This window comes from Gracilinanus agilis, chromosome 1 (genome assembly GCF_016433145.1).
Source record: "Gracilinanus agilis isolate LMUSP501 chromosome 1, AgileGrace, whole genome shotgun sequence".
NCBI classification, from domain to species: domain Eukaryota; kingdom Metazoa; phylum Chordata; class Mammalia; order Didelphimorphia; family Didelphidae; genus Gracilinanus; species Gracilinanus agilis.
In genome coordinates, this window is record NC_058130.1 from 32,964,933 (window position 1) to 32,991,367 (window position 26,435).

The following is a 26,435-nucleotide window of genomic DNA, read 5'->3' on the forward strand; positions in this document are numbered from 1 at the left end:
TTGATTGAAAGTTGGTAGAGATGATTGGTCCTTTCTCCATGGGAGTTGCTTGTCTAGAGGACAGTGATGCAGGCTTGACTAAAGCAAGATGAATAGTCTAGGAACTGCTGCCACTTGTAGGATCTCCATTTACTATCTGTGGGCCCCTTGTCTACAATGATTACTTGCCCTAAATAATGGTTACAGAGGGTGATTCAGAAGTAAATGTGATGGCTTAGGGAATAATAATATTCCCAAGACTCATTACGTCGTAGTGGTATCTGGCACATACTGTATCCTCTCTCTCCCGTTGGATGCCTAAATATGTCAGTTAGACATAGAATATCTGCCTAGTCCTGAACTAATAATAGTAGATAGTCTCTATCCTTTTCCTCCAGTTAATGGGAATGGATCTAAAGAAAAGATAGGGGAAGAAAATAAGCATGCTAGGGACTTTCAGTTTGATAAACATGAGAAGGAGATTATGAAGAGAAGAAGCCATACAATCAAAAGGAGAAATTGACCTGGGATGAAACAAACATATCTAGGTGGATCTGGGAGTCTGAAAAAAACAAATAAAAAAGAATGAGAAAAAATCAGTGGGAGATAAATTGAATAGAACATTAGAGGCTGTAGCTACACCAACAGCGGTACCACCATGAGTATTGAACAGGGGCTTTGGAACCCTAAACAGAACAGCAGGGAAGAGGTGGAACTCAGTGTCTTTCAGTACCAACAGGCAGGAATTTTACTCTATGGCTATTGAGAATTGGGCTGGAGATTTCTGGAGAGGATAATGAGGTTCAATGAAACTGTGAAGGGGCAAGGGGTGTATCTTCTGACTATTTGGGGATTTGAATATGTGTCCATTCTGTGTTCTTTGTTGGGTTAAATTAAATCTGTTTTATGTTTATAGCATGGTGTTTGTAAGGGAAGTACATGCCACCAGAGGACAGTAAGGAATGAGACAGATTATATTTACTATTCTCAGGGTGACTTCTGAGTGGGGGCAAAATGAAGCATAGCAATGATTATTGAGTAATGTTGAGAAAGAGTGAACCCAGTCATTTTAAAGCCAGAGCTTCAGTCTTGGACCATAGAATGCATAAATGCAGTGTTCTCATGACCTAAAAACAAAAATTCAGTGCAACACACAGGTCACCCCGAAGTTGCCAAATGTATTACTTTCTTTGAAATATTATTTTTTTAAACCCTCACCTTCCATCTTAGAGTCAATACTGTGTATTGGGCTCCAAGGCAGAAGAGTGCTAAGGGTAGACAATGGGGGTTAAATGACTTGCCCAGGGTCACATAGATGGGAAGGGTCTGAGGTCAAATTTGAATCTAGGACCTCCTATCTCTAGGCCTGGCTCTCAATCCACTGAGCCACCCAGCTGAACCCTCTGCAATATTCTAAATCAATTTGAGATTTAATTAAGATGAAGACAATGCTTTAAATGGTGGAACCTCAACTATTCACATTGTTACTTAGAGTTTCTGCTACTTGCTGATGGCAAAGGCTGTTCATTCTTATTCCTAGCTCTTGGCAGGCTACAGATGCTGCCAGTTACTGCCTCTTGGCAGGTTACTGATGGGACCTGTTGTTTATTGCTCTATCTATCAAGTTCTATTTATTTTAAAAATAAACTTTAAGTATACAGTAAACTCCCTCGACAAACAGATTTTTCCTCCTCTTTTTACACTTGACAAGCCTCTAAAAGGAATAGTAACTCTGTCTCATAAATATTTGAACCTGAACCTTTTAGGAAAGAATTATACTTAAGATACTATAGAACAGGAATAGACTCTTCTTAAAACTTTTTTTTCTGCAACTCTATTTGTTTTTCTCTGACCCTAGTCTAGACATTCATCACCTCATTACTGTATACCACAATAGCCTAGCTGACTTTTGTTACCTAGGCTCATGCTTTTGAATTCCCTAAAATCCACTCTCATGAGGACACTTCTTTGCTCAAAAGCCTTTGATGGCTCCCCAGGATTTTAGTACCTCAAGTATAAATTCCTCTTCCTGGCTTCCAAGGCCTTACATAATCACAGTCTATCACCACCATTACAATTTACTTTCTACTACTTACCAAGAGAAATACAATTTAGTTGAATTGATCTATTCAATTCAATTCAAACGACATCTATTAAGTATCTATGGAGTTGCTATGGGCTGTATGTAGAGATAGAGGACAAGAAATTTAATCAAGATCCAGTCCATACCATCATTACTGTTCCTACTCTTCAATGCCCCTTGTGGACTTGGTCCTTTGCATCTTTATTCATGTCATTTTGGTCACCTAGTATATTCAAGTTGAGTTTGGAAGTTCAGGGGTTGAAAGGATGAAGGCAGATGGTATGGTAGGGAGAATATGACAGCATATTAGCAGGTCTTGAATAGCAAAAGTACACAGAGGAAAGGTATTCAAAGTCAGAAGATAATACATAATTGAACCCATTAATTATAGTGTGAAGATGAGAGTGGTTGGAAAGTGGAATCGCATCAAGAATTATGGAATTGGAGCACAAAGAAAAATAGGAGATCTGGAGGTTAGGAAAGATGAAGAATATTTAGAAGGAAAGGGAAAGTTGGGGGGAAAGGAGACTATGATTAGATATGACAATTTCCAATATGATTGCTTTGTATTAATTATACATGTATATGTGCATATATATGCATACATATATAGGTGCATATTTACATATGTACAGGCTACTCTTTCCCTCAATATAATATAATCTAGAAGACAAAGACTGGTTCATATTTTGTATTTCTTTCTCTAGCACCAGCATAGTAATTAAGTAATTTTTGAATGTTTAAGTATCATAGAGGAGATAATAAAGTCTATGATGTGACCATATAGTGGGTGACTATAGTACTTGTAGGCCACTTGGGTTGAGGATGTCATGAAGAGGGAAGGCCAGTGTATTTAAAGATATGTCCAGATGAATATTTAAGTCCTATTCCTGTGTTGGCAAACCTATGGAACGTGTGCTGCAGGGGGCTGCTCTCCTCCCTCTTTTCACTGCTTCTGAGGACATTTTTCACTTCACCTGCCCCTCTGCCCAGCAGCCCAATGGGAGCACTTCCTCCCTCTCCTGTCTGGGATAAGGGGGAAGCTCACATGTCATGTGAGGGTGCAGTTTGGGCACTTGGTCTCTAAAAGGTTTACCATCACTATCCTATGCCAAAAGAGTAGGAATTAGGAAGGAAAGAAAGACTATAGACAAGATATTGAATTTATTTTAAAAGTAGAGTAATTGGAAGCCAAAAAATTATTTCTTGAGGAAAAGAACATTCATTGATTTATGGAGTCATTGAATGTTAGAGCTACAAAGAACCTTAGAGATCATATAGTCCAATGGCATCAATCTAAAATGGAAAAGGATAAACAGATCCCTACCCATATGAGCCTGTTATGGATTAAGAAAACCACAAATTAACATTATCTAGTTTCTGTTATTCATTTTGTTAATCATGCCCTAATTATATTTTAATGAGATTTGGCAGCACTCAGGAGTTTAATAAGTAAATATTTGATATCCCTGGGGCCCAACTCCATTTTTGTTGAGAATTCAAATGATTTCTCCATGATAATTCAAAGGGAAGCTGAGAAATTATACCATCTAAGTGGTACAATGGACAGAGCAGTGAGCTGGAGTCAGGAAGATCTGAGTTCAAATACAACCTCAAACTCATAGCTATGTGACCTTGTGCAAGTCACTTAACTCTGTTTGTCTCCATTTCTTCATCTGTCAAATGAGCTAGGGAAAGAAATGGCAAACCACTCAACTATCTCTGCTATGAAAATGCCATATAGGGTTATGAAAAGTCAAATATGACTGAAACAACAACACATTGTACTAAGAGGGCATTATTGGGTGAAAAACACAGATGAGGAGCTAAAAAAAGATTTCTAAGGGAGCAGCTAGGTGGCTCAGTGGATTGAGTGAGGCTCAGAGATGGGAGGTCCTGGGTTCAAATGTGGCCGCAGACACTTCCTAATTGTGTGAACCTGGGCAAGCCACTTAACCTCCAATGTCTAGCCCTTACCACTCTTCTGCCTTACCTTAGAACCAATACAAAGTATTGATTCTAAAATGGAAGGTAAGGGTTTAAAAAAATTGTGAGTGATAGTATAGGCAGAAGATCTAAAGGCAGCAAATGAGAACAATGGTTCTGTACACTGAGAAGCATGGGTAGAGGAGCAATCAGAGTATACTAGAAGAGGGAGTGGCCTGAATTACCAGAACCTCAAGAGGGAATGGATAAGTATTCATTTAAAAATACCATTAGATTCAATGATGGGAAGGTCAATGGCAAACTTTTTATTAGATGATTGAACTTTGTACATTATAGTTCTTCTGTGTATTAGGATCTCCCCTTTCTACTTGGGTTCTACTCTTCTCTTCTCTCTTGTCTCTGCTACCACAGACTGATCCCCACTCAATTCAGTCACATATGCTAGAGTATCATAAGTCATAAAACTCTTCCTGACCAAGCAAAATGAAAGCTCTTATACTGTACGATTGATATATTTAAGTTTCCAAATCCAGCCAGATTATCCAATGGAAAACATGAAAACACTCCACATTAATTTGAAGTCCATTAAAAACATAGTTCTATACCTGCTTAATTAAAGACCATTGCGTCAGACAATATCTGACTTAGATTAAGAAACAACCTCATAGCTCCTAATGAGTTTTGATTTGTTAATCTATAATCCCCAAACCAATCCTGAGCCTTTCCTTAACAAAAGCCCACAGAAACTATGGGTTACTGTAAGACAGTACCATGATGCTCCTTGTTAACATGACACTCCTTGATTTTCATGTTAGGGCAAGGAAACAGAGTTAAAAAGTATCATTGTCTTCTACCCAGTACCACATATCTACTTTACTATACAAATTTGTCAGTAACATAATTGCTGACTTCTGCATCATTTTGGTTAACGTGAGTCTTATTGGTCTTGTTACAGATCTAAGTATTAGAAAAAGCATCAAGTAACCACTACAACTTCCAAAACCTGATCAAACTAGTTTACTATTTAAGCTTCAAGGTTTCTGTTTTGTTGTTATTTTGTTGTTTTTGACAATTAAAAATTGAGTGCTGCCCCCCTCCAAAAAAAAGAGTGGGCTTTCAATTATCCACAGCAGTATAGAGAAGCCTGAGTGTGACTGATGCTTGAGAGACTCACAAAACTTTGTATGATCGAGTAAAGCCACATACTGGAAATCATTCAAGAGAAGCTGGAATATATCCATTTTTCTTCCCCATCTAGAATAAAGTTAATACCTGTGGCATGTTGACAATGTAGAAACACAGTTCGGAGAGGAAAGAATTGGCTATATCTACTCTATTTAAGGCTCACAGTTGGCTGGCATAATTACCGTTATATCAATCCATTCTATATTTTTAATTTTTCTCTGTAAATGTGATTAAATTATACAAAATCCATGAAATCTAATATTTTTATGTGATAAGATTGTGTAAGAGAAGGGGGTGGAAGAGAAGTTTGGGAAATGTGTAGACAGATGGCAAGTGGGCTCAGGCGCACCATGTTCCTATATATAGGGGAGGGGACAATCTGGATAATCAAGGGGAGGGGGGAATATTTTTAAATATAGAAGTATGTATTTTATAGATTCAACAACATCATTCTCAGGAACAATCTAGCTGGGTTTAATTTTTAAAGTCTAATTCAGAGGGGGGAATGATGGGATGAATGTTTGTAATAGTTCCCCTGGAATTATTTCTTAGTACTTTCAAGAAAATGTGGCAAGATAAGTGGAGCATTAGATTTGAGGTTAGGAAGATCTTGGTTTGAATCTTGCTTCACATACACATACATTTTAAATTTCTATTTTCTCATCTTTAAAGGGGGATAATAATAACTCCAAAGGGGGAAAATGAATTGTGAAAAGAAAACTGTTTTTGCAGTCAGGGAAACCTAGCAAGTTCTACCTCTGACACGTGCCAGCTGTATGTATGACCATGGTAAATTCACTTACCTCTTCCAATGACTCAAGAAATTTAGGATGAATAAGTTAGGATGAATAGCTGATGTACTTCTGGAAAGGAAGTTTCTGATTGGGGAATGATGTTACATAGTAGAGACAAGACTGAAATTTAGAGTTGGATTAGTAGATAGACAGCAGGCTTAGAAATGGGAAGTCCTGGGTTCAAATCATGCTTCAGATAAGTCCTACCTGTGTGACCCTGGGCAAGTCACTTAATCAAATTGCTTACCTACTTTTCTGCCTTGAAATAATATTTAGTATTGATTCTAAAACATAAGGTAAGTGTTAAAAAAAGACTGAATTTTGAGTGAAGAAGATCTGAGTTCAAGTGCTCCCTCTCATATCAACTCAGCATATGGCCAATCATTACCCTAAACCAGTGATGGGCAAACTACGTCCTACGGGCCAGATGTGGTCCCCTGAAATGTTCTATCCGGCAGTGGGACATTATTCCTAATCTGACGAATACAGTGAGTAGGATACAATAAAATGATACTTCCAAAGAGTTGCCTTAGAAACAGACTGACAGATGAGCATTTCCTTTCCTTTGGCCCCCTCTTTAAAAAGTTTGCCCATCACTGCCCTAAACAATGGTTTGTAACTATAAATTACAGAGAAGTTGTTGATATGCATTAGTAATTGATTAAATGAATAAGTGAAACTATTCAGATTTCATTTTGTGGGAGAAATTTCCATATTAGGAAAAAGAGGGAAAGAGGGAAGAAGGATTTATTAAGCACCTACTATGTGCAGAGTACTAAGTACTTTGAAAATATTAGTTCATTCACATAAGCGTGTGAAATAGGTGCTGGGAGGTGATGATAATAATTTATTGCTATTTTGTGGGAGACTGAGGCAAGCAGAGGTTAAGTAACTTGCGGAGAATGATGTTTCCACATCGAGGAAGTGTCCTAGGTTGAAAATGAAGTCCGGTCTTCTTGCTTCCAGGTATAGCATTCTCTCCACTGCACCACCTAGCTGTGACATCCAAGAACTCTAAAAATTATAGCATCTATCTCGGGATTATTGTTAATATCAAATTTTATATATCATTAATTACTTTTTTTTACTATTTTAAAAATTAAGTGTATAAATTAAGTGTATTCACATACTTTGTAAAGACCAAAGTACAAGAATTGACAATTTTGAGGCATCCCAGAAATGACAGTTCTAATCATCTTTTTCCATGGGAAATTCAATGACAGACCATAAAATCAGAATTAGAGAAGCTATCATAACTACTGAAAAATGAGAAAGATATATTCATTAAGAAGAAAAAGATGTCATTCCCAAATATATATCAGAGGTTCTTAGATTAATGCTTTTTCTTACATGAGTCATTTCCTTTTTTTTTCCCAACCCCAGGCCAATTAAGGAAGTATAGCTGGGCATTCAGAGCATTCTTGCTATAACCTTTCCAGTTGAGAACGTTACTTATTATCTAGAATAAAGGGTAGCTGATAAACTGTGGGAAGGTATCTGGTTCTGGGCAAAATATCTCACTATCAAAACCAGAGGGACCTAGTTGTAAAGTCCAAGGTTGAAGGTACGGTATGGGGAAAGTGGGTAGGGTGATAGATAAGGAGAATGGTGCAGAGTACAAAAGGTATGTTGAGAAGACCACCCAGAAGTGGTATGGGAGCTTGGTTCTGTGCAGGAACCAACTTCCTTCCACTTCCTTCATTTTATAGACTATTGTGACTTGTCCAAGGTCATACAGCTAGCAAGAGTCAACCCAACTTTCAGAGCTGGGTTTTATGAAGCTAATACCAGGATTTTTATTTCAAAACAGTTGCCCTGGCAAAGACCCAGGTTTGGGTACTATACACCTGAAACAATCACTCCTCTCCTCTTACCCCCAAACCTTCTCATGCCTCTCACTGTAACCTAGACATTGCAGGAAAATCACAAACCTCACGCATCCTGGAAAAATAAGAAGTAACTAGATCTGTGATAGCATCTTAATGCAGTAGCTCATAAAGCAGGAAAGGGTAATCTGGGTGAGCAAAAGCATCTTAAGAACCTCAAATCTTTTGGTGAATGGCTGCGTCATTCTCAGAATTAAAAAATAAACCAGACTCCCTGACTCTAAGGAGGACAGATAGCTTGCAATAGTCACAGTGGAGACAATGCCTGGGAGGGATATTTGGAAATTTACTTGAAGGCACATCAGACACCAGTCTAGGTAGTAAAGCAAAGCTAATAGGATTTAAGCCTCCACCAGGTAGCAGGGATTTATCATTTTTCTATTGTAGCCAACCACTGGCAGCCTAGAGTACCTCAAAGGGAAAAAAAAAAAGTCTTATTGCTCGATTGCTGTCTTGCGCTGAGAAAGTGTGATTAAGGCTATAAAGCAGCCCAAGGTTCTGCCAGAAAATTAAGAGCAGCCCAAGTTTTACATAAAATATACAGTGACATTAAAAAAAAAATCAGCGTACCTCTGGTCTCACAAAGAAATAGGAAAATCTAAGTAGACCAGAAAACTTCTCTTTATGGGAAAGCCTGACTCCTTAGAAGATACAGGTGAAGGAGTCCTTTCTGCTCATCTGCCATTTTCAATGGGGCTATAGACAAGGTTGCCTTGTCTGAATCCCTCAAGGAGGCTAGAAAAGGCAGGAAACCAAGAGTTAGGAGATCTGATCAAATCCTGGCTCTGCCCTCTACCCACCCCTGCTCTGTGGCCTTGGACAATGAGTCACTTACCTTTTCCCAACCTCAGATTTATTGTCTTTAAAACCAGGAGATAGCCAAAATGACCTCTAAGATCTCCTCTAGCTTTGACTGTCTTGTCTCTGGTTCAGTCTCTGTGTCTCTTGCTCTTTCTTTGTCTCTATAATTTTGTCTCTGTGTCTTCTAGCACCATCTCTGTCTTTCTGTCTTTCTGGCTCAGACTTTGTCTCTCTATCTTCAGGCACTCTCTGTCTCTCTGTCTCTGTCTTTCAGTCTATCTCTCTGGCTATGCCTGCCTATCTGTCTCTCTGGCTCTGGCTTTGTCCCTATATGTTTGTCACTGTGCCTTCTGATGCCATCTCTGTCTCTGTCTCTGTTTCTCTGACTCTTTGTGTTTTCTGAAACTGTCTCTCTGTCTCTGTCTTTCTGACTCTGTTTTGTCTCTGTGCTTCTGATACACCCTCTCTCTTTCTCTCTATTTTTCTTTCTGACTCTGCCTAGCTCTCTGACTCTCTGGCTGTTTTTGTCTCTCTGCCTTTGGCTCTGTGTCTTCTGTCACTATCTCTGTCTCTGCCTCTGCCTTTTTTTCCTCTGGCTTTGTCTCTGTCTCTTCTGACATTATCTCTGTCTCTGTCTCTTTGTCTTTGTGTCTTCTGAGACTGCTTGTCTCTGACTCTGTCCTTCTGGCTCTATCTTTGTCTCTTTGCTTTTGATGCTGTCTGTCTGTCTGTCTCTGGTTCTGCCTGTCTCTATCTCTGTTCCTCTGTGTCTGTCTGTCTGTCCCTGTCTCTCTCTCTCTCTCTCTCTCTCCCCTTCCATCTCCCTTTCCTATTTCTCTTGAAATATAATTCCAGGATCAATTTTAAATGAAAATCTTCAAGTCAAAAATGACACGGGGAAGTTAGCTTTTCCGGTTTCATGGCACAAAAGAGCTATGGAACAGGGCAATGTGAGCCAAGCACAGTGAATTCTTTATGAATGCTTATTGACTGACTCAACCAAGCCAGCCATCTCAGGAACATATACAATAAATTCATGGATTTATAGCGGGAAGGGTACTGAGACATCAGTCCAATATCTACGTTTTACAGATGGGAAACTGATGACTCACAAAAAGTAAGTGCCCTCCTAAAGGTCAGATAGACATTAAGTAACAGAGGCAAGCTTTGAACTTAGTGTCTCTGACTTCAAAACGAAGGCTTTTTCTAAATGAAGGAATATATTCCCACAGTAAACCCTCTCCCCGGTAGCTATTACCCCTTCCCAATGAAAGCATCTTTTATTAAGATGTCTGATGGACCCTCAAAGTAGAGATGTCCACTTCTCAACTATTTGTGTAAGACTGCATTAGAGAGCTTTGGGTGGCACCACTTTTGTGGTCATCTCTTTAAAGGTTACAGTGGTGAACCATTGAGAACACTGAATGTTTCTGAGTAGACAACTGACACAGAGTGGTGCATTAGAAAAAAATCCATCCCTACTTTAGGATATATATATACATATATATATCCTAAACATATAAATATATAAATATATATATATATATATATATTTAAACCCTTACCTTCCTTCTTGGAATCAACACTGTGTATTGGCTCCAAGGCATAAGAGTGGTAAGGGCTAGGCAATGGGGGTCAAGTGACTTGTCCAGGGTCACATAGTGAGGAAGTGTCTGAGGCCAGATTTGAACCTAGGACTTGGCTCTCAATCCACTGAGCCACCCATCTGCCCCCTAGGATAAAGAATCTTTTGAAGGAAGGAACTACCTAGAACAGCTATGGCTATGGGAAGAGTTGCTAAACAAACAAGAAACAGAGAAGATCAATCGAAGATAAAATTGACAGTTTTAATTACAACTAGGTGCATGTAATGAATCCCTTGAAATGGACATATTATTTTAACTTACACTACCTATTTTCATTGAACNTATATATACATACATACGTATATATATATATATATTCTTTTAATAATGGCAAACACTTGGAAATTAAATGAGTTTATATGAGAAATTACCAAACAAATTATGATTTCTGAATGCCATAGACTGTTATTGTTCCATAAGAAATATCAGAAGGGAGGGATGGTTTCAGACAAATCTGAGAAGACTTGTATCAGCTGATGCAGGATGAAGTAAATAGAATTCAGAGGCTAATTTATACAATAATAACAAAATGATAAAGAAAAACAACTAAAAAAGTTAAAAACTATAATCAGTGAAATCATCAACCACAATTTCAAAGAATCAGTAAAGAAACATATCACTAACCTCACAAAGAGGTAATAAATTTAAGGTGCAGAATGAAACACAACTTTTTGAACATTTTCTGATATGGGAATTTGTTTTGTTTGACTATGCACATTTTCTCCAAGAACTTTATTTTTTGTCAATTTTTTTGATGAGAGAGTTGGAAATGAGAGAGGACAGAAATAAAGTTACCAAAGTGAATTAGAAAAAGAAGAGGTCATCTTAAAATGAACAGAAAAATAATGGAAGGGAAGTCAAGAGAAAATACAAATAAGTAGAACTGGTTTGAAAATAACATTGTTGTTGTTCAGTCATCTCATTCATGCCTGAATATTTATGACCCAATGTTGACTCCTTGGAAGGAAGGAAATACATAGAGCTACTATTGCTCTGGGAAGACTTACTGGACAAACAAGGAATAGAGAGGATCACAGAAAAAATTAACAATTTCGATTTCAGCCAGGAGCACATAATAAATCCTCTGAAATAGTCACATTATTTGAAACCATACCCCATATTTTCATTGAGCTCATCATTTATATAAATATTCTTCATATAAGTGACATTTCAAATATTTAGTCATTTAATAGGACCTATTATTTACCCTAATTGAGACATGAATAAAGCTCACGAGCCCCCATAAGTGTGCTTCTCTGTATGAATATTGTGTGATATCAATTGCTCAGCTGGATTTAATTAGTTTTTAGAAAGGGGTATTTACTAAGTTGGCATAAAGAGAGAAATTTGTATCAAACTGATTCTCAAAAGCCTATTATCTGATCTTGCATCAGTACATAGAGTACTGGGGAGAATGGATCCCAGCTTAGATGACATTTACTCTACAATTTTTGATTGATTTAATAGAGGTATTTAAATCTTATTCATACTTCCAATTGGTCCACTGTTCTCACCTGATAAAAATGTAATGCAAAGTATCTTATCACTTACTTTAAATAGAACTAGTGTAGTTGATTATTGGATCCAAAACAACGAGAAAACTTTGACAAAATTAATACAAGATAATATGGGAGGATTGGGAAAGTTCAAACAGTAATGGGATCATCATGGAAGTATATAGCATCAGTAAGAGGGAGAGAACAAGAAGAAATAATAATCGCAAAGTGGACTACCTGCATTATAAAAGTGACATTTTGGTCTCTGTCTCTATTTCCATTGGCTAATTGAAATAGTGAAAAAATAATTAAAAAATACTTTTGTTATGTAGCCATTACCAAAAATGTGCTGCTAAGAATAATAATTAAAAGTGATTTATTTGATTTATCTATAAGACATTTCAATTTTCAAAGGACTGAAACTTGGCTTGAATTTCTTAGTCCAGATGTAATTTATTTAAATTCATTTAGCTGTTTTTCAATTTAGAAATCTGCAAAGACATAAAATCTCACATGTATCAAATGTTTTTCTAGATATTTCTGGAATAAAATTAGCCAAAATTATACAGTGATTTTTTTATTCGAAAATAATTAAGAACCATTTCACCCTTATATCTAATATAAAGAACTTAAGTTTGGGGTAAAGAAGGAATACAATTTTTAGCATTCTGTGCCTGCTGCACATTAGGTGCTTAATAAATGTTTATTCACTTAACTTGTGGACTATATAAATATGTGTTGTCTCAGCCATTAGCATTTAATAACCTGAGATCAGGAACTATTTTGCTTTTGCTTTCTATCTCTAATTGTTAGCACAGGGCTAGCATATAGTAGGTGCTTAATAAATGCATTTTGACTAATTTATTATAAATACATATGTTTATATCTTTGCTCACAATCAATTATGAACATATGACTATACATATTTTAAATATATATAATGCAACTTGCTCTCTTTCTGGCTCTCTGGCTCTTTCTTTCTCTTGATGTAGGGAAATGGTGAGTTGTTACACTATTACATAAATTTGGACAGATCCTGAAAAAAAAAATTGAAAAGAGAATCAACTAGGAGGAAGACAGATTGGGTTATACCTGTGTAGCACTTTTAAAGAGGTGTAATTTTATCAGCAATGCAAGGATCCAAGACAACTCCAAGAGACTCATGATTAAAAAAAAGCTATCTACCACTATGAAAGGAACTGATGGAATCTGAAAGGAGACTAAGCATAGAATGTTTTACTTTATCTCCTTCTTGAGTTTTTTTTTCTTTCTTCTATAAATGTGTCTTTTTTTCACAACATAACAAATATGGAAATATATATTGCATAAAAGCACATATATAACCTATATTTTATTATGTGCTGTCTTGGGGAGAAGAGAAGGGCGGGAGGGAGAGAGTGAACTACGATCACAAAATGTCAAAAAAAACAATTATAAAAAAATGCATCAACATGTTAAAATTTTAACAATTAAAAAAAAAAGATATAGCCCTGTTTTGTCAAAAATTTTGCTGATACTTCCCTCACAACTCTCAGTAATTGCAGTAATTGAATCCCTCCCCCAGCTACATGATACAATGGATTGAGCACCAGACCCAAAATCAGGAAACCCTGAGTTCAAATTTGGCCTTAGATACTTATTAGCTATGTGACCCTGGGCAAGTCACTTAACCCCTTTTGCCTCAGTTTTCTCATCTATAAAATGAACTGGAGAAGGAAATGGCAAACCACTCCAGTTTCAACACTAAGAAAACCCTAAGTGGGGTTGCAAAGATTTGGGCATAACTGAAATGACTGAACAATAACAACATAATTAAAATATTTGAAAAAAAAAACATCAAAAACTAATCTTTTTAGGTAGCTTAAGCAACTTACTCTTCCTGTAGTCCTGTAGTCCCCCACCTCTCAGAGAAGGAACAAATGTGTTTTATCTTTTTCCTTTTTTTTTTTTTAAATCCTTAACTTCTGTGTATTGGCTCCTAGGTGGAAGAGTGGTAAAGGTGGGCAATGAGGGTCAAGTGAGTTGCCCAGGGTCACACAGCTGGGAAGTGTCTGAGGCCGGATTTGAACCTAGGACCTCCTGTCTCTAGGCCTGGCTCTCAATCCACTGAGCTACCCAGCTGCTCCCTGTTTTATCTGTTTTCTAATAATACTGGTCATTGCAATTCATACTATGGTTTTACCTAGACTATGATGATAGCCTCTTTTTTTAAATTATATTTTAATTTTTATCTTGAATATTTTCCCATAGTTACATGTTTCATGTTCTTTCCCTCAAACCCCTCTAACCCCTCTTAGCCAACACACAATTTCACTGGGTTTTACATGTACTGATGATAACCTCTTAAAGGACTTTCCTTACTCTAATTTATCCCCATTCCACCATTTTCCATATTGTTGCCTTTTAGAGTTGGTGTTACTTTTATAAGTATAGTTATTATGACTCTTTCTCCTAGTTACATTTTCTTTCCTCTCCATCAGTTTAATTTAATTTAGCAAACATTTATTTTGTGCCCACCACATTCAGGCAGTAGGCTAGGTACTAGAGATATGAAGTATAAAGTTTATGGATTTGACTTGTGACTTTGTTGCTATAGAGACCTTCCAGTGAGACATTTCCTCCACTAATATAGATTGCACTTTCTCATCTGCAGTTTATAGCATCAGTTACCTGTCTAAAGCACTGAGTGGCACAATGTCATGTAACAAGTATATTTCTGAAGCAGGACTCGAACCCAGGGCTTCTTGATATGGGGACTGGCTCTCCCTCCACTACTTCAGGGGGAGGAAAATTATAGTGTACTAGGGAGAAGGAAGAAAGAATAACATGGACACTAATAAGAAGAAAGGAATGTTTTACAATGGAATTCAGACAGTGAGGGTAGGAAGAACATTAACAATTAAGAAGAATCTAGAAAGAAGGAGTATACATAACAGATAGGTTGGCTTAGAATTCACAAAGACCTCGATTTGAGGTATCATTGACACATATTTACTATGTGCCTGTAGGTAAATCACTTAATTTTACAGCATCCCAGAAAATTCTCTAAGACAAAAAATACCAGAGAAATTTTTTTCTCTACACTTAGCCAGAGGGCCTCTCTACATTTATGAAATCACAGGTTTGGACCAAATACACAAAGATATTTAATGGTGGAACTACACTAGGTAGTCTATAAAGAACCCATTCGTCTAACATGTTACACTGTAGTTTGTGATTCATTTTGTCCCTCTCCTTCAAAGAACTTTAATGATTCCACTTATGTACAAAATAGTCTAAATTACTTGGTTTAGACAAATGATCTTTCATAATTTTTCCACAGTTAAGCCTTCCAGTCTTGTTGCCATTATCGCCCACACATTTTTCCTCTCTGGGACTATCCCTAAATATTCATTGGCCTTTTTGCTTTAAGACTTAGCTCAAGTCCTCCATCTTTCATGAAGGTCTGCAAAAGCCTGTAATGGTCCCTCCTTTCCAAACTCCTTTAGTATTACTATCTGACACAGGTCATAATACTACATTGTGGCTTGATTTTAATTCATTTTAACAATGTTTGATGAACTTAATAAATAGCAATATAACTAATCAGATTTCCTACTTTACATTTTAATAAAAGAACTTGAAAAGAAAAAATGCTATAATAATATTTAAATAACTTCCTCTATTCCCATATCCCCTCCAAAATTTGTCATTTTCCTTTTCTGTTATATTAACCTATCTGATAACTTAACTTAATTTGCATTTCTCTAATCAAAAGTTTTCAGAGAATTTTACATAACTATAGAGAGCTTTCATTTCTTTATCTAAAAATCATCTGTTTAAAAACCATCTGTTCATATCCTTTGAACATTTATCAAATGGGGAATAACTTGTATTCTTGTACATTTGACTCAGTTATTGACATATTTAAGAAATGAGGTCTTTATCGCAGAAACTTGCTGTAAATATTTTTCCAGCTTTCTGCTTTCCTTTTAACCTTGTATGGATTGTTTTTGTTTGTGTAACACATTTTAAATTTAATTAATAAAATATATCCATTTTATGTCCTTTAATATTCTATCTCTTGTTTGGTAATAACTTTTTCCCTTATCCGTAGATTTGATAGGTAGACTATTCCATGCCGCCCACCCTGGTTTGCTTATGGTGTCACTTTTTATGTCAAAATTATGTACCCACAATGCCCATTTCTATTTAAAATATTAGTAAGAATTGATAAGTAGCCTCTTCCGAAAACTAAGAGCAAGCACTACCTGTAATGGGAATAAATAAAAAGCCTTCCCAATAAGAGCTTTTTATTGGAACTACTATCGAAAATAAATTTTATTTATATACATACACCTATATGTATATATTCACACCTTCTTTCTAATCATCTCTTCTATTTGTTTAATAAGTTTCCTTCCCTTAACGATTGACATATATTCCTCACTTATTTTACATTTTTATAGTTCATTTATTATCTCATGTTCTTAGCCATCCATCCTTTTATGCTCCCAACTAGATTGTAACCTCCTTTCACAGCAAAAACCTTTGTTCTCTGAAGATAGAAAATGAGTGAGTCAGGTTGAAGCTTTAATGTTCATTCATTCATTCAATTTCATTCAATAATTTTTCCCATAATCTCTCACATGAAAAGAGTCTTTATGCTACTATAAGAGATACTAAAATAAATAAAACAGGGTTTATAACTCAAGGAGTTTGCAATCTAAATGTGAATGAAAAGTTATCCTAGATAAGAAGGAGAATGACTGCTCCTTGATTCCCCTTTTGAAAGAGAATATAGTTTAATGTTTATATTTCAAATATTAGTTTTCCTATGACAGGAAAGTCATAGTTTAGACAAATGCTTTGGTTGACACTGTTGCAAATTTTCCTTTCCAAAGATGCTAATCCGGACAAATTACTTGACTCAGTTTCCTCGTCTAGGTTCCTTACATGCCTAAATCTGATCAGAAGATCTATAAACTGTAGAGGCTGTATTAGATTATCTTCCAACTTTAAATGCTATGCATGATTAAAAATTCATTTTAAATATTAGAAGTGTAACCAGAGCACAATTTCCTTTTTCAGTTCTATGACTGTCTACTCAACATCAATAGAAATTTATCACATCAAAAAAGAAAAAAAAATGATCATTGCGTGACTGTAATGAACTGTAAAATGCTTTGAAAATTCCTCTTTTTATTTTCACCATTATCACCCTAAATAATCCTTTATTATCACACAACCCCTCCCTACTGCCTACTGATTAAAGTATAAACCCTTCACCCAACATTTAAGATATTTCTGATTCCAACAGCACCCAGCTATCCATCTGACTAGCCTCCATGTACTCTCTATTCTAACTAAATTGTACTCTTCTCTGTCTCCTAAGAAACTCATAAACTCCAGAGCACCCCCATGACTTAGCTCACTACCGATTATACTCTTTGCCAAGAATGATCAAAATGGATGCTTTGCTTCACTCAGCCATATTCCTGACTGAGACCCTAATCATCACTAATTTAGACTACTTCTCAGCCTCTGAATTAGTTTCTCCACCTCTACTCACTTCTCTCACATAGCTGCCAAATTCATACTCCTAAAGCAATTTTTGAGCACATCACTCTGCTGCTCTAGAATCCTTAGTAGCTCCCTATCATCTCTTAGAAAATATGCATCCTCTTTCATTTGATTCTTAACTAATTGGCCATCTAGCTCCTATGATTGATTTCATATTCTTCTCCTCTGTGCCCTCTATATTCCAACCAAAATGTCCTGCTTTCTCTACCCCATATGTTATATCCCATTTGTCCCCTTTGTGCAGTATACCACCCCCCAATGCCTCTAGTGCCCTTTTGCTTCACTTCTTCCTCTTGTAAGTCATTTTTTACCTGAGGCTTTTTTTGATAGGCCATATTTTCTAGTGTTGTCCACCCTACCCAACCCTGACCTGACAAAATTAGTTTTTTTATTTATTTAGCATATCGTTTGTATTTTTTATTTATTGATGTATTCCCAGCACTTAGCATAATACCCTGCATATAGACCCTAATATTAAATTCTTGTTGAATGACTAGGTAGAAGAAAAGTAATACACTCTATATAGTGACCTGAGTCACTAAGAGATGGGTAATATAGTTAATCCTTTGCCCTATATGTAAAGATGAAATAATCCTTAATAAAGAGTGAAGAAATAACTGTTCATCCCATATAAGGAGACAGCTTAGGATAGTCAAAAGAGCTCCATTTTTGGAGGCAAAGGACCTGGTTGTGTATACCTTTTGACCCAGCAACATCACTATTAGGTTTATTTCCTAAGGTGATCAGGAAAAAAGGATAGGTTGTAGGGAGGAGAAAATGAACCTATCCTCCATTCCACTGGCAGGCTAATTTCCCTTATGAATATTTATGATCATGTTACTCCTATGCTCAAAAATGTTTACTAGCTCCCTACTGCCTATTGATTAAAATCTTAAGAAATTGATAAAGAAATACTACTAGGTGAACAGATTTTCTTCTTGTTGATACCATGTTCCAAAAACTACACAAAAGAGTTGCCTGACATTTTTTTTCTTAGATCAAAATTGTTAGATAAATTCTAGATGCGGAAACTCCTTTTATTAATGGCAATCAGAATGTTTTCTAAAATTATAATTGCTATTTTTGTCATTCTCATCAGATCAGAAATGTAGAAAGAGAAGGGATCTTAGTGACCATCTACTCAAACACCATTATTTTATAGAAACCAAGACCCATGGAGAGAAACAACTTGCCTAGAGTCCCACAGGTGGAATATTCCAGAAGTGAAATTTTTAATTTTAAATTAATTTGCTTGTTTGCTGCATTGAAATACCCAGTTAACTCCCTTCCTTCCTTCCCTCCTTCTACTAGTGAAGGCATTATTTGGCATATATACATATATATGTCCTCTTTGTCTATTTATCAGTTCTTTCTCTGGAGATGGGCCTACATAAGTTATTCTTCAAACAATATTTCTGTTACTGTATAGAGTGCTCTTTTGATTCTGCTTGTTTCACTCTTCATAATCACATGAAAGTCTTCTATGTTTTTCCAAAATTGACTTCTTTGTCATTTCTTATGACTCAGTAGTTTTCCATCACAATCATATACCACAACTTGTTTAGCCATTCCCCAGTTTGTGGGCATCTCTTCAATTTCTAGTTCATTGCAACCATCCAGAGAGTTGCTATAAACATCTTGGAACATATAGGACACTTCCTTTTTCCCTGATTACCTTAGGAAATAAACCAAATAATGATGTTGCTGGGTCAAAAGGTATACACAACCAGGTCCTTTGCCTCCAGAAACAGAGCTCTTTTGACTATCCTAAGCTGTCTCCTTATAATCTAAGAGAGTTACCTGCACTCAGAGCTTGCTCAGAGTTTCACAACCAGGATATGTATGTCAGATATGAAACTTGAATCCAGAGTCAGGTTCTCCCTGCCTGCAAATACAGTTTTCTGTCCACTAGGCCATGCTGCATTTTTACTCTATGTCTGACTTAATATGTGAGGAATAAAGTTATCCAGAGCTCACTCTTTGATCAGATGTTTGACCACTTTTTATCTCATTATGTTAGGTGCTAAAGTATGACCTCCCTGTATATATCAGAGGTACTGCCAGGGGTTCCCACAGCACAGGAAATGAAAGCTAGAAAACCACTGCTAACCTTGGTCTTTTGAGATTCTTTTTTTTTTTTAATTTCTATACTGAGATTTTTTTTCCCCTGCATTTAGTAATGCTTTGAGATTTTTTTCCAAGGTGAGCTATGATAAAGGAATGTTGTCTGGTACTGACTCATGTGAGACATCCATTGGATGGAGTCTATGACAGACCATTTTCTTGATGTGAATTATAGGATAATTACTGATTGGTTTCCAAAAAAAGGGGGACACCTCCATATAAAGGAATTGTAAGTAAACCTGTGGCACCCTCTCTTAACACTTGTCACTGAAAAGCAAATCCTTTTGTACTTAGAGGATTGTTTAGTAAGAATATACTATTATCAGTAGCAACAAGAAAAATAATGGCTATTGTAAAATAACAGTATTAGTGGGATTTATAATATACCTTAAATTCTCTATGTAGAAGATCTCATCAGAATCTAATAATAGCCTCTTGTGGTAGTTATGAAAATCATTATTTTTCCCATTTTGGATGAGTAAACCGAGGCTCAGAAAGTCTTAATGATGCACCTGTGGTCATGCTGTTAATAAAGACCGAAAAGAATCAAAGTATAATATTAAGATACCTCACCCATCTCAATGATAATTAATTGGTAACTAATTTAACAGACATTTATTAAGTACCTACTATGTGCCATGTATAGTGCTATCCCTTGGGATATGCCAGAAATGGAATCATTACCACCCTTAAAGAGCACATGTTCTAATGATTTTGGTGGGGTGATATGATTTGCACATAGTTAAGTGAATGCAATCGGGAGGGATCTGAGAAGCTTCTAGTTATGTTTTTTTCTGTGAAATACAAGATTCCTGCTTGGATGTTCAATTGCTCTTTTTAAACAATAGCTGGTGAAAAAGGGGAGTGGGGGCAAGTGTGAAAAAAACATCTTCACTGAGTCAAAGCCCTGGCTAGGATGCTTAAAGAGTCAGAATTCTCTTCATTAAACTCAATATACTTTACTGGATTGAGGTGGAAACACTGTACCCATAAAACAAATGTAAGATCATAGAATTAGAGCATGTTCAAGAAGGAAGGGACTTTAGAAATCATCTAATCTACTCTCCCATTCTCCCTTGCCCCATATTACAGATCAGAAAACAGATGCCCAGAGAAGTTAAGAGGCTTGCCTTGGTCACACAGCAAGCAAGCAGAACTGCCTAGAAATGAAGTCTCTCATCTCTCATTCCCCTATTCCTACCACAGCATCACAATGCTTTAAATCAACTGCCTTCCCTTAAATCTATAAATAAACTAAAGCAAAGTTCGTACTAAACTTCCCAAGAGGGGTCAGCTCACCAAAGGTCTAGGCATAAGAAACAAGTTTGCTTCTATCCCTTTATTTCCTATGATTCAGGGGGTTGGGGGTTTATTAAAAATAACAACAACAACAACAAAAAATAAAACGACAACTCTTGATCTTTCTATAGCCCGTCTTCCCTCCTCCCCCCACTCCGCCCCCTTTGCCCTCCCTTTATATCTACTCCTATATAACATCCAGTACAAAGAAATCAGGCATTACAGTGTTAAAATGCTGGTCTTGTTTAAGTTAGTGGGCAGGTATAAAAATTCACTGGTACTGTAATAGAGGGTAATGTCACTTTAAGACATGTGATACTTTACCGAGCAGGGATGTATCGAAACAGACTACTGATACTTCAGGGCACCGTCTAGCAGCAGTCCAGCTCTCTCAGAACAGAGCGAGTTGCCTGATTGCACTGAAGGCAGGGGAACGGGGATGGTCCCTCATTAAGACCGAAACTGATTTTCATCAGCAAGTACCCCGGGAACTGTCCATTACCTCAAGATCACTCCAAAGGGCTCATCAAACAGAGGGACCACTAGGAGATGATTTAAAGGTGAAGATGACAAGGTTTCCACCCCTCAAACCTTGGCTACTTTTCTGACAACGCGATCTGAGCTCTGATGTCTTCTTTATTCGGGAAATAGGATTGATAACAAGAAAAAGAAAGAAAGAAATCTCTCTCTTTTTTTTAAATCCTGATAAAGAAGATTATTTAAAACCCCTTATTGTGGCACACATGGATTTTAAAAAGTGGTAGATCTTTCCAATGAACACTAATAGAGCATTCTGCTCCTGGTTGGATTACTCAGGTAAGAAGCTTCTTTAGGCTTTAAGATTCAGAAAGCAGATCTGGAAAACATTCACTAAGAACTAGTGGAATATGCTTTCGCTTATCACATTAATTATTCTTTGGAATGCTCTATTTACATAGAGACCCTATGCTTGCTGGTTAAGCCCAGTGTGCTGGCTAATGCAGGGATGTGAAAGGATGCTCAGAAGTAATACTGAGAATTAAAGAAAGTTAATTGAAAATGAGGAAGACCAAAAAAAAAAATGATGCAAGTGAGAAGTGGAAAGAAGCTAGCTCTGTGTTAAGATCTGTTTGGATAGAAAAAGCAAGGAGGAATTGGGAGACTGGGGAAGTTTTGTGTTAGGATTTTTGAAGTTTATATTAAATCACAGCACATTTTAACTTAATCTCAGAAGGCTTAATGCATGCCGCCACCACCTTTCTCCTGATATCCATTTGCATGGCATTAGGAGAATTATCCCCTTCCCCAAGCATTCATTTCAAAATTCACAGTGGGGTTCCTGCTATTTATCTGAAATAAGGAGAATGCTTCCTATTCTATTGGTGGTGGTCAAAAACAATAGAGGAAAGTATACTGGTTTCAAAAGTAAACAGTGGGCAGCAAAACTAATTATCAGCTGAACAGTCCATTGCCTTCAGAGAATGGGACATAGATGGCACCATGCAGTCAAAAATAATGTTTTTCTATTTTATATTTAATTACAGTTGTCATTATGGGTCTAAAGCAGCCCTAAGAATCCTTCTTAAAGCCCCCATCTCTGTTCCAATGCCATGAATTATCTTAAATTATGCATCTCTGTGTACTGGAATATGTTTCTGTGTCTGTGCGTTTTTGACTGTGAATGTCAAAACTCTTCGAGCAATGTTTATCTTCATATATAAAGAAATCCTGCTGGGAGGTCACTTACAGATTTTTTAATTTGTAGAAGTTTTCCTTGAATCAAGAAGCTTGAAAAGGGGAAGTATTATACATAATAGGCGGCTTTCTCTTCCCCGGTGAAATATACATCATATACAGCCCTCCCTCCTCCCAGTGGAACAAATAATCTATAGTTGACTGGACAGGTGGACACCACCCTCTCAGCCATTGGTTGACTGGTGAAAGTGCCTTCTTTTTAATTAATTTGGCCAGGTGAAACATAATACAAGTTATTTGTTCAGAAAGCTGGACAACATGGAGCAGCTTAGCTGTGTGGGTCTTACGATGCTTGTGGGCACCCACCCACAGGACAGATAAAGTAGAAAAGTCTAGTGACAAAGGTAGCTATTGACCATTGAATACCCCAGCACATCTAGTCACATAGATCCAGCCCCACAACAAGTGTGTCTGTGTGATCTGTGCTGATAAAAGAAGCAGAGGGGTTTTCCAGAAAGGAGAGTTTAATTTTCAATTCTGGCTCCCTGAATCACCCCAGCCCACACCTCCATGGCATCTTAGCTTCATTCTGGCCTAATGCAGTTCTTTAGGACTTTTAAGTCCAACCAAAGAAGTCCAGCAGGGGCTTCTAATGTGACTTGGAGAAATGATAACTTGGATTAGAAGACAACCAGGTGATTCATAATTAATGAGTGAGAAATAAAACAAACAAACACACCAATGAAACCCAATAATTTGTAACCTGCTGAGCTGATGCCTGATTCAAAAGGAAGTTGGAATGAGTATGAAAGAAATGGAGGTACAAAAAAAGGAGGCACCGTGCCTAAGGCTGTGAATGATGCCATGGGGAGCTCAAACTGGGAAGGAAGGAAGGAAGGCTTGTTGTCAGGTCCAGTAATTATGGACTCGGGACTAAAAACAATAATGAACAAGAAATGGGGAATCATTTCATGGACTTACTAGGAAAACCCACCCCTTTCTAGCCTGTACATAATGAGAGTTCCATGTAGGGTGCAGATTTTACAGTCCTTCGGTGCTCTTCATGTCCTTTGACCCAGGTTATGCATTCCATATGGAATGATCTCTCTGCCCTCTAGTCTGTAGTCAAAGCTGCAGGGGGAAGAGTCTCTTTGCGAACTTCCCTCCTCATTGGTATTGACTGTGTGATGATGTGCTTAAGGGTAGAGGTAATAACTCATCTCTAATGTTTTATTTAGAGTATGGCTATGGTCTCTGCAATGTCCTGGGTCCTGTATTTGTGGATAAGTGCTTGTGCAATGCTCCTCTGTCAGGGATCTCTTCATCACACTTTCCAACAGCATCACCTGCACAGACCAGGTAGGAACAATAAGCTACAACAGGAGGTTGTTCTATTGCAGCCTCCTGTCAATTCTATTGGTTTCTTTATAAACAGATGAGTGAATTGTACTTGGCATGGAAATCAGCTTGGCCTCCACTCTCCCCCCCCCTCTGCTTCCTTTGAATCACAGTGGCTATTTCTGGTTGCCCTGATGTGTAAGCTCTTTCTGGTTTGCTGAAATGCCCCTGAGGCATACTTTCCCATTAACTTCTCAGGGAGGAGGGAAAAAAAAGGAGGGGGGTGTGGTTTGCCATAAGAAAACCTCTTGAAAAGGCTGGTTTGGTTGGTATTGTGTATAGCTAGGTTTGGGCTTCTTTTGGTGCCCAGATAAGATCTCTAAGCAAAGTCAGAGGAGATCCAGGGTTCTCATGGAAGGAGAGGCTCTTCCCCCCCCCCCATTTTCTTTCTTCAGTGAAAAAATGTGTGTCTATATTATTGTTTGAAGTATGGATCATATGCAGTAACTGCTAACTGACTAAGAATTCTATGAGGGGATCATAGCACTTTGGTGTCAAGTTAGGAATGAACTTTTTATTGTCTGAGTTTTCTTCCTTTATTTTCTCTTCCTTCCCCTCTTCTACTTTGTCTTGAACAATGTATTCCTGCTGGATTTCCCTGGGTCAAGTTCTCCTTAGCCTGGGTTTTCTGCTGTGAATTTGTATCCTCAATTGTATGCAGTTCCCCTATCATCTTCTGTCAGTGTAGAATTTTTTTTTTTCATCTCGCAGAGACTCACCCTACTATGCTGATTTTTCTCTGCTCTTTCCCTCCACACACCATGCTTTCCATTTCTCTCTTCCCTGCTTAGGTTCCCCCCCACTCCCCACCCCTGATCTTCCCTCTTCTTTCTCCTAAAAGCTTTCTTTTATTCACCAATTCATTCCCTCCCCCTCCTCCAGTCCCCACCTCCCAGCTTGGACCTTCTGAACAACCCTATACCGGGCTGCAGCACGCCGCCTTTGTCCCAAAGCTCCAGACCCCTAGATCCCAAATCTGCTCCTGCCCTCCACTTGCTTCCTCCTCCTCGCCCCCTCCAAAAATCACCACCACCTCTCTTCCTCATCTTACCATCCTCTCCCCGCCCCAGTCCCATCTGTTCTGCCTGGGGTGCCTCACCCCAGCAGCTCCGGGGTTCTTGCTTTCTGCCATCCCGTGGGTGGGCGGCGCCGCATCCATCCTTCCTGCCCCAGGGGCGGGCAGAGGGCGCAGCTCTGTCAGGGCCAGGCATGCCAAGGGCTGGTGTCTGCCTGGCCACTTGGCCAGCTTTGACCTTGCCCTCTGGCTCTGGCTCATCGCCCCAGCCCTGTGAGCGCAGGGGAGAGAGCAGCTCCTGGCTGGCAGCTGGTGGCCTGCCAGCCTCGTCCCCGCCCCCTCGTTCTCGCCACCGCCCCGAGATGCCAGAGCGGAGCTGCACCCGGGAGGGAGCTGGCCAGGAGCAGGGCCAGGGGGCGCTAGGGAAGAGCATAGCCCCAGTCCAAATCGCCACCACTACCTGACTCCTGGAGGCAGGCAGGAGGCCCGTCTTTGGGGCAGAAAGAGGGGGCGGCGCCCCCTTAGGATGGCAAGGATCCGGCGCTCTCCCAAAAGGAAAGCCACCGTGGGTGGGTTCCTGCATCCTCTGTCCCAATCCTGGACACCCACAAGCCAAGAGCCCTGGGAGCTTTTTTACCGCGTTCTCCCACTTCCTCAGTCCTCAGCAGGAGCACATTTGCAGGCATACCTGATGAATTGTTCCTTCCTAATGTCAAACACCTTTACTTCTGAAGGGAAGTCCATCCCTTTAGATAGAGCAGGCTTCCCAGCATGCCAGGGTTTGATAGCTTGCAAATAATCCGTTTGAATAGGACTTTTCGGTTCTCAAAGGGTGTAAATTTGGGACGCGGATTTGGAGTTAGGGTGTTTTCGAATCTCAGACCAATGACTTACTATCTTTCCTCATCCGAAAAATGAGGAGGCTGGAGGCAAAGGATCCTAGATTTAAAGCTGGAAGGAAATACTGGGGCAATCTAGTCCAACTTCCTTATTTTAAAGAGGCTTAGGTAGGTGGACTTGCCCAAGGCCATACCAGTGAATCCAATTCCAGATTTCCAATGATGTTCTAGATGCCTTCCAGCTCTCAATCCTGTGGACCCCTTTGATCCTAATAAAAACCCTGTGAGGTAGACAGGGGAGGGATCATTCCACCCATTTTACAGATGAGGAAGTTGAGGTGAGTATTGACTAGCCATGTGACCAACAAGAGACAGAATGAGTATCAAAATCTTGTCTACTCTCTGGAATTCCCAGCCTTATACAGACTAATCTATATCACATAAAATAGTGATTCACAGAATGGGTACATTAGCATTCTTTTTTTGGATAGAACTGTTGCTTGTCAAAATCAGAAATTTGCAGGTAAATGTCCTAAAATATTCCTAAAATATGACATTTTTTGCTGAAAAATCACATCTTTTTTATCATCATTGAAATTTACGACCAGTCAAATCTATGGTGGCTTTTTGGTATTCTTTACCTTTGGAGAAGCTCCTAATCCATAAAATATCAAGGCTGTTAGCAGAGGCACACTGCTAATTTGAAA

General features: G+C 38.2%; 1 protein-coding gene across 1 annotated transcript in view; it reads left to right on the plus strand.

The window, feature by feature from the left end:
• Positions 1 to 23,717: 23,717 nt before the first annotated feature.
• The window catches only part of LOC123230674 (chemokine-like protein TAFA-1), a 565,308-nt gene continuing 562,590 nt past the window's right edge, over positions 23,718 to 26,435 (plus strand). The window contains exon 1 of the mRNA XM_044656817.1: positions 23,718 to 23,835. Coding sequence (XP_044512752.1) covers positions 23,718 to 23,835 — 118 coding nt within the window. The remainder of the gene's footprint in view (positions 23,836 to 26,435) is intronic.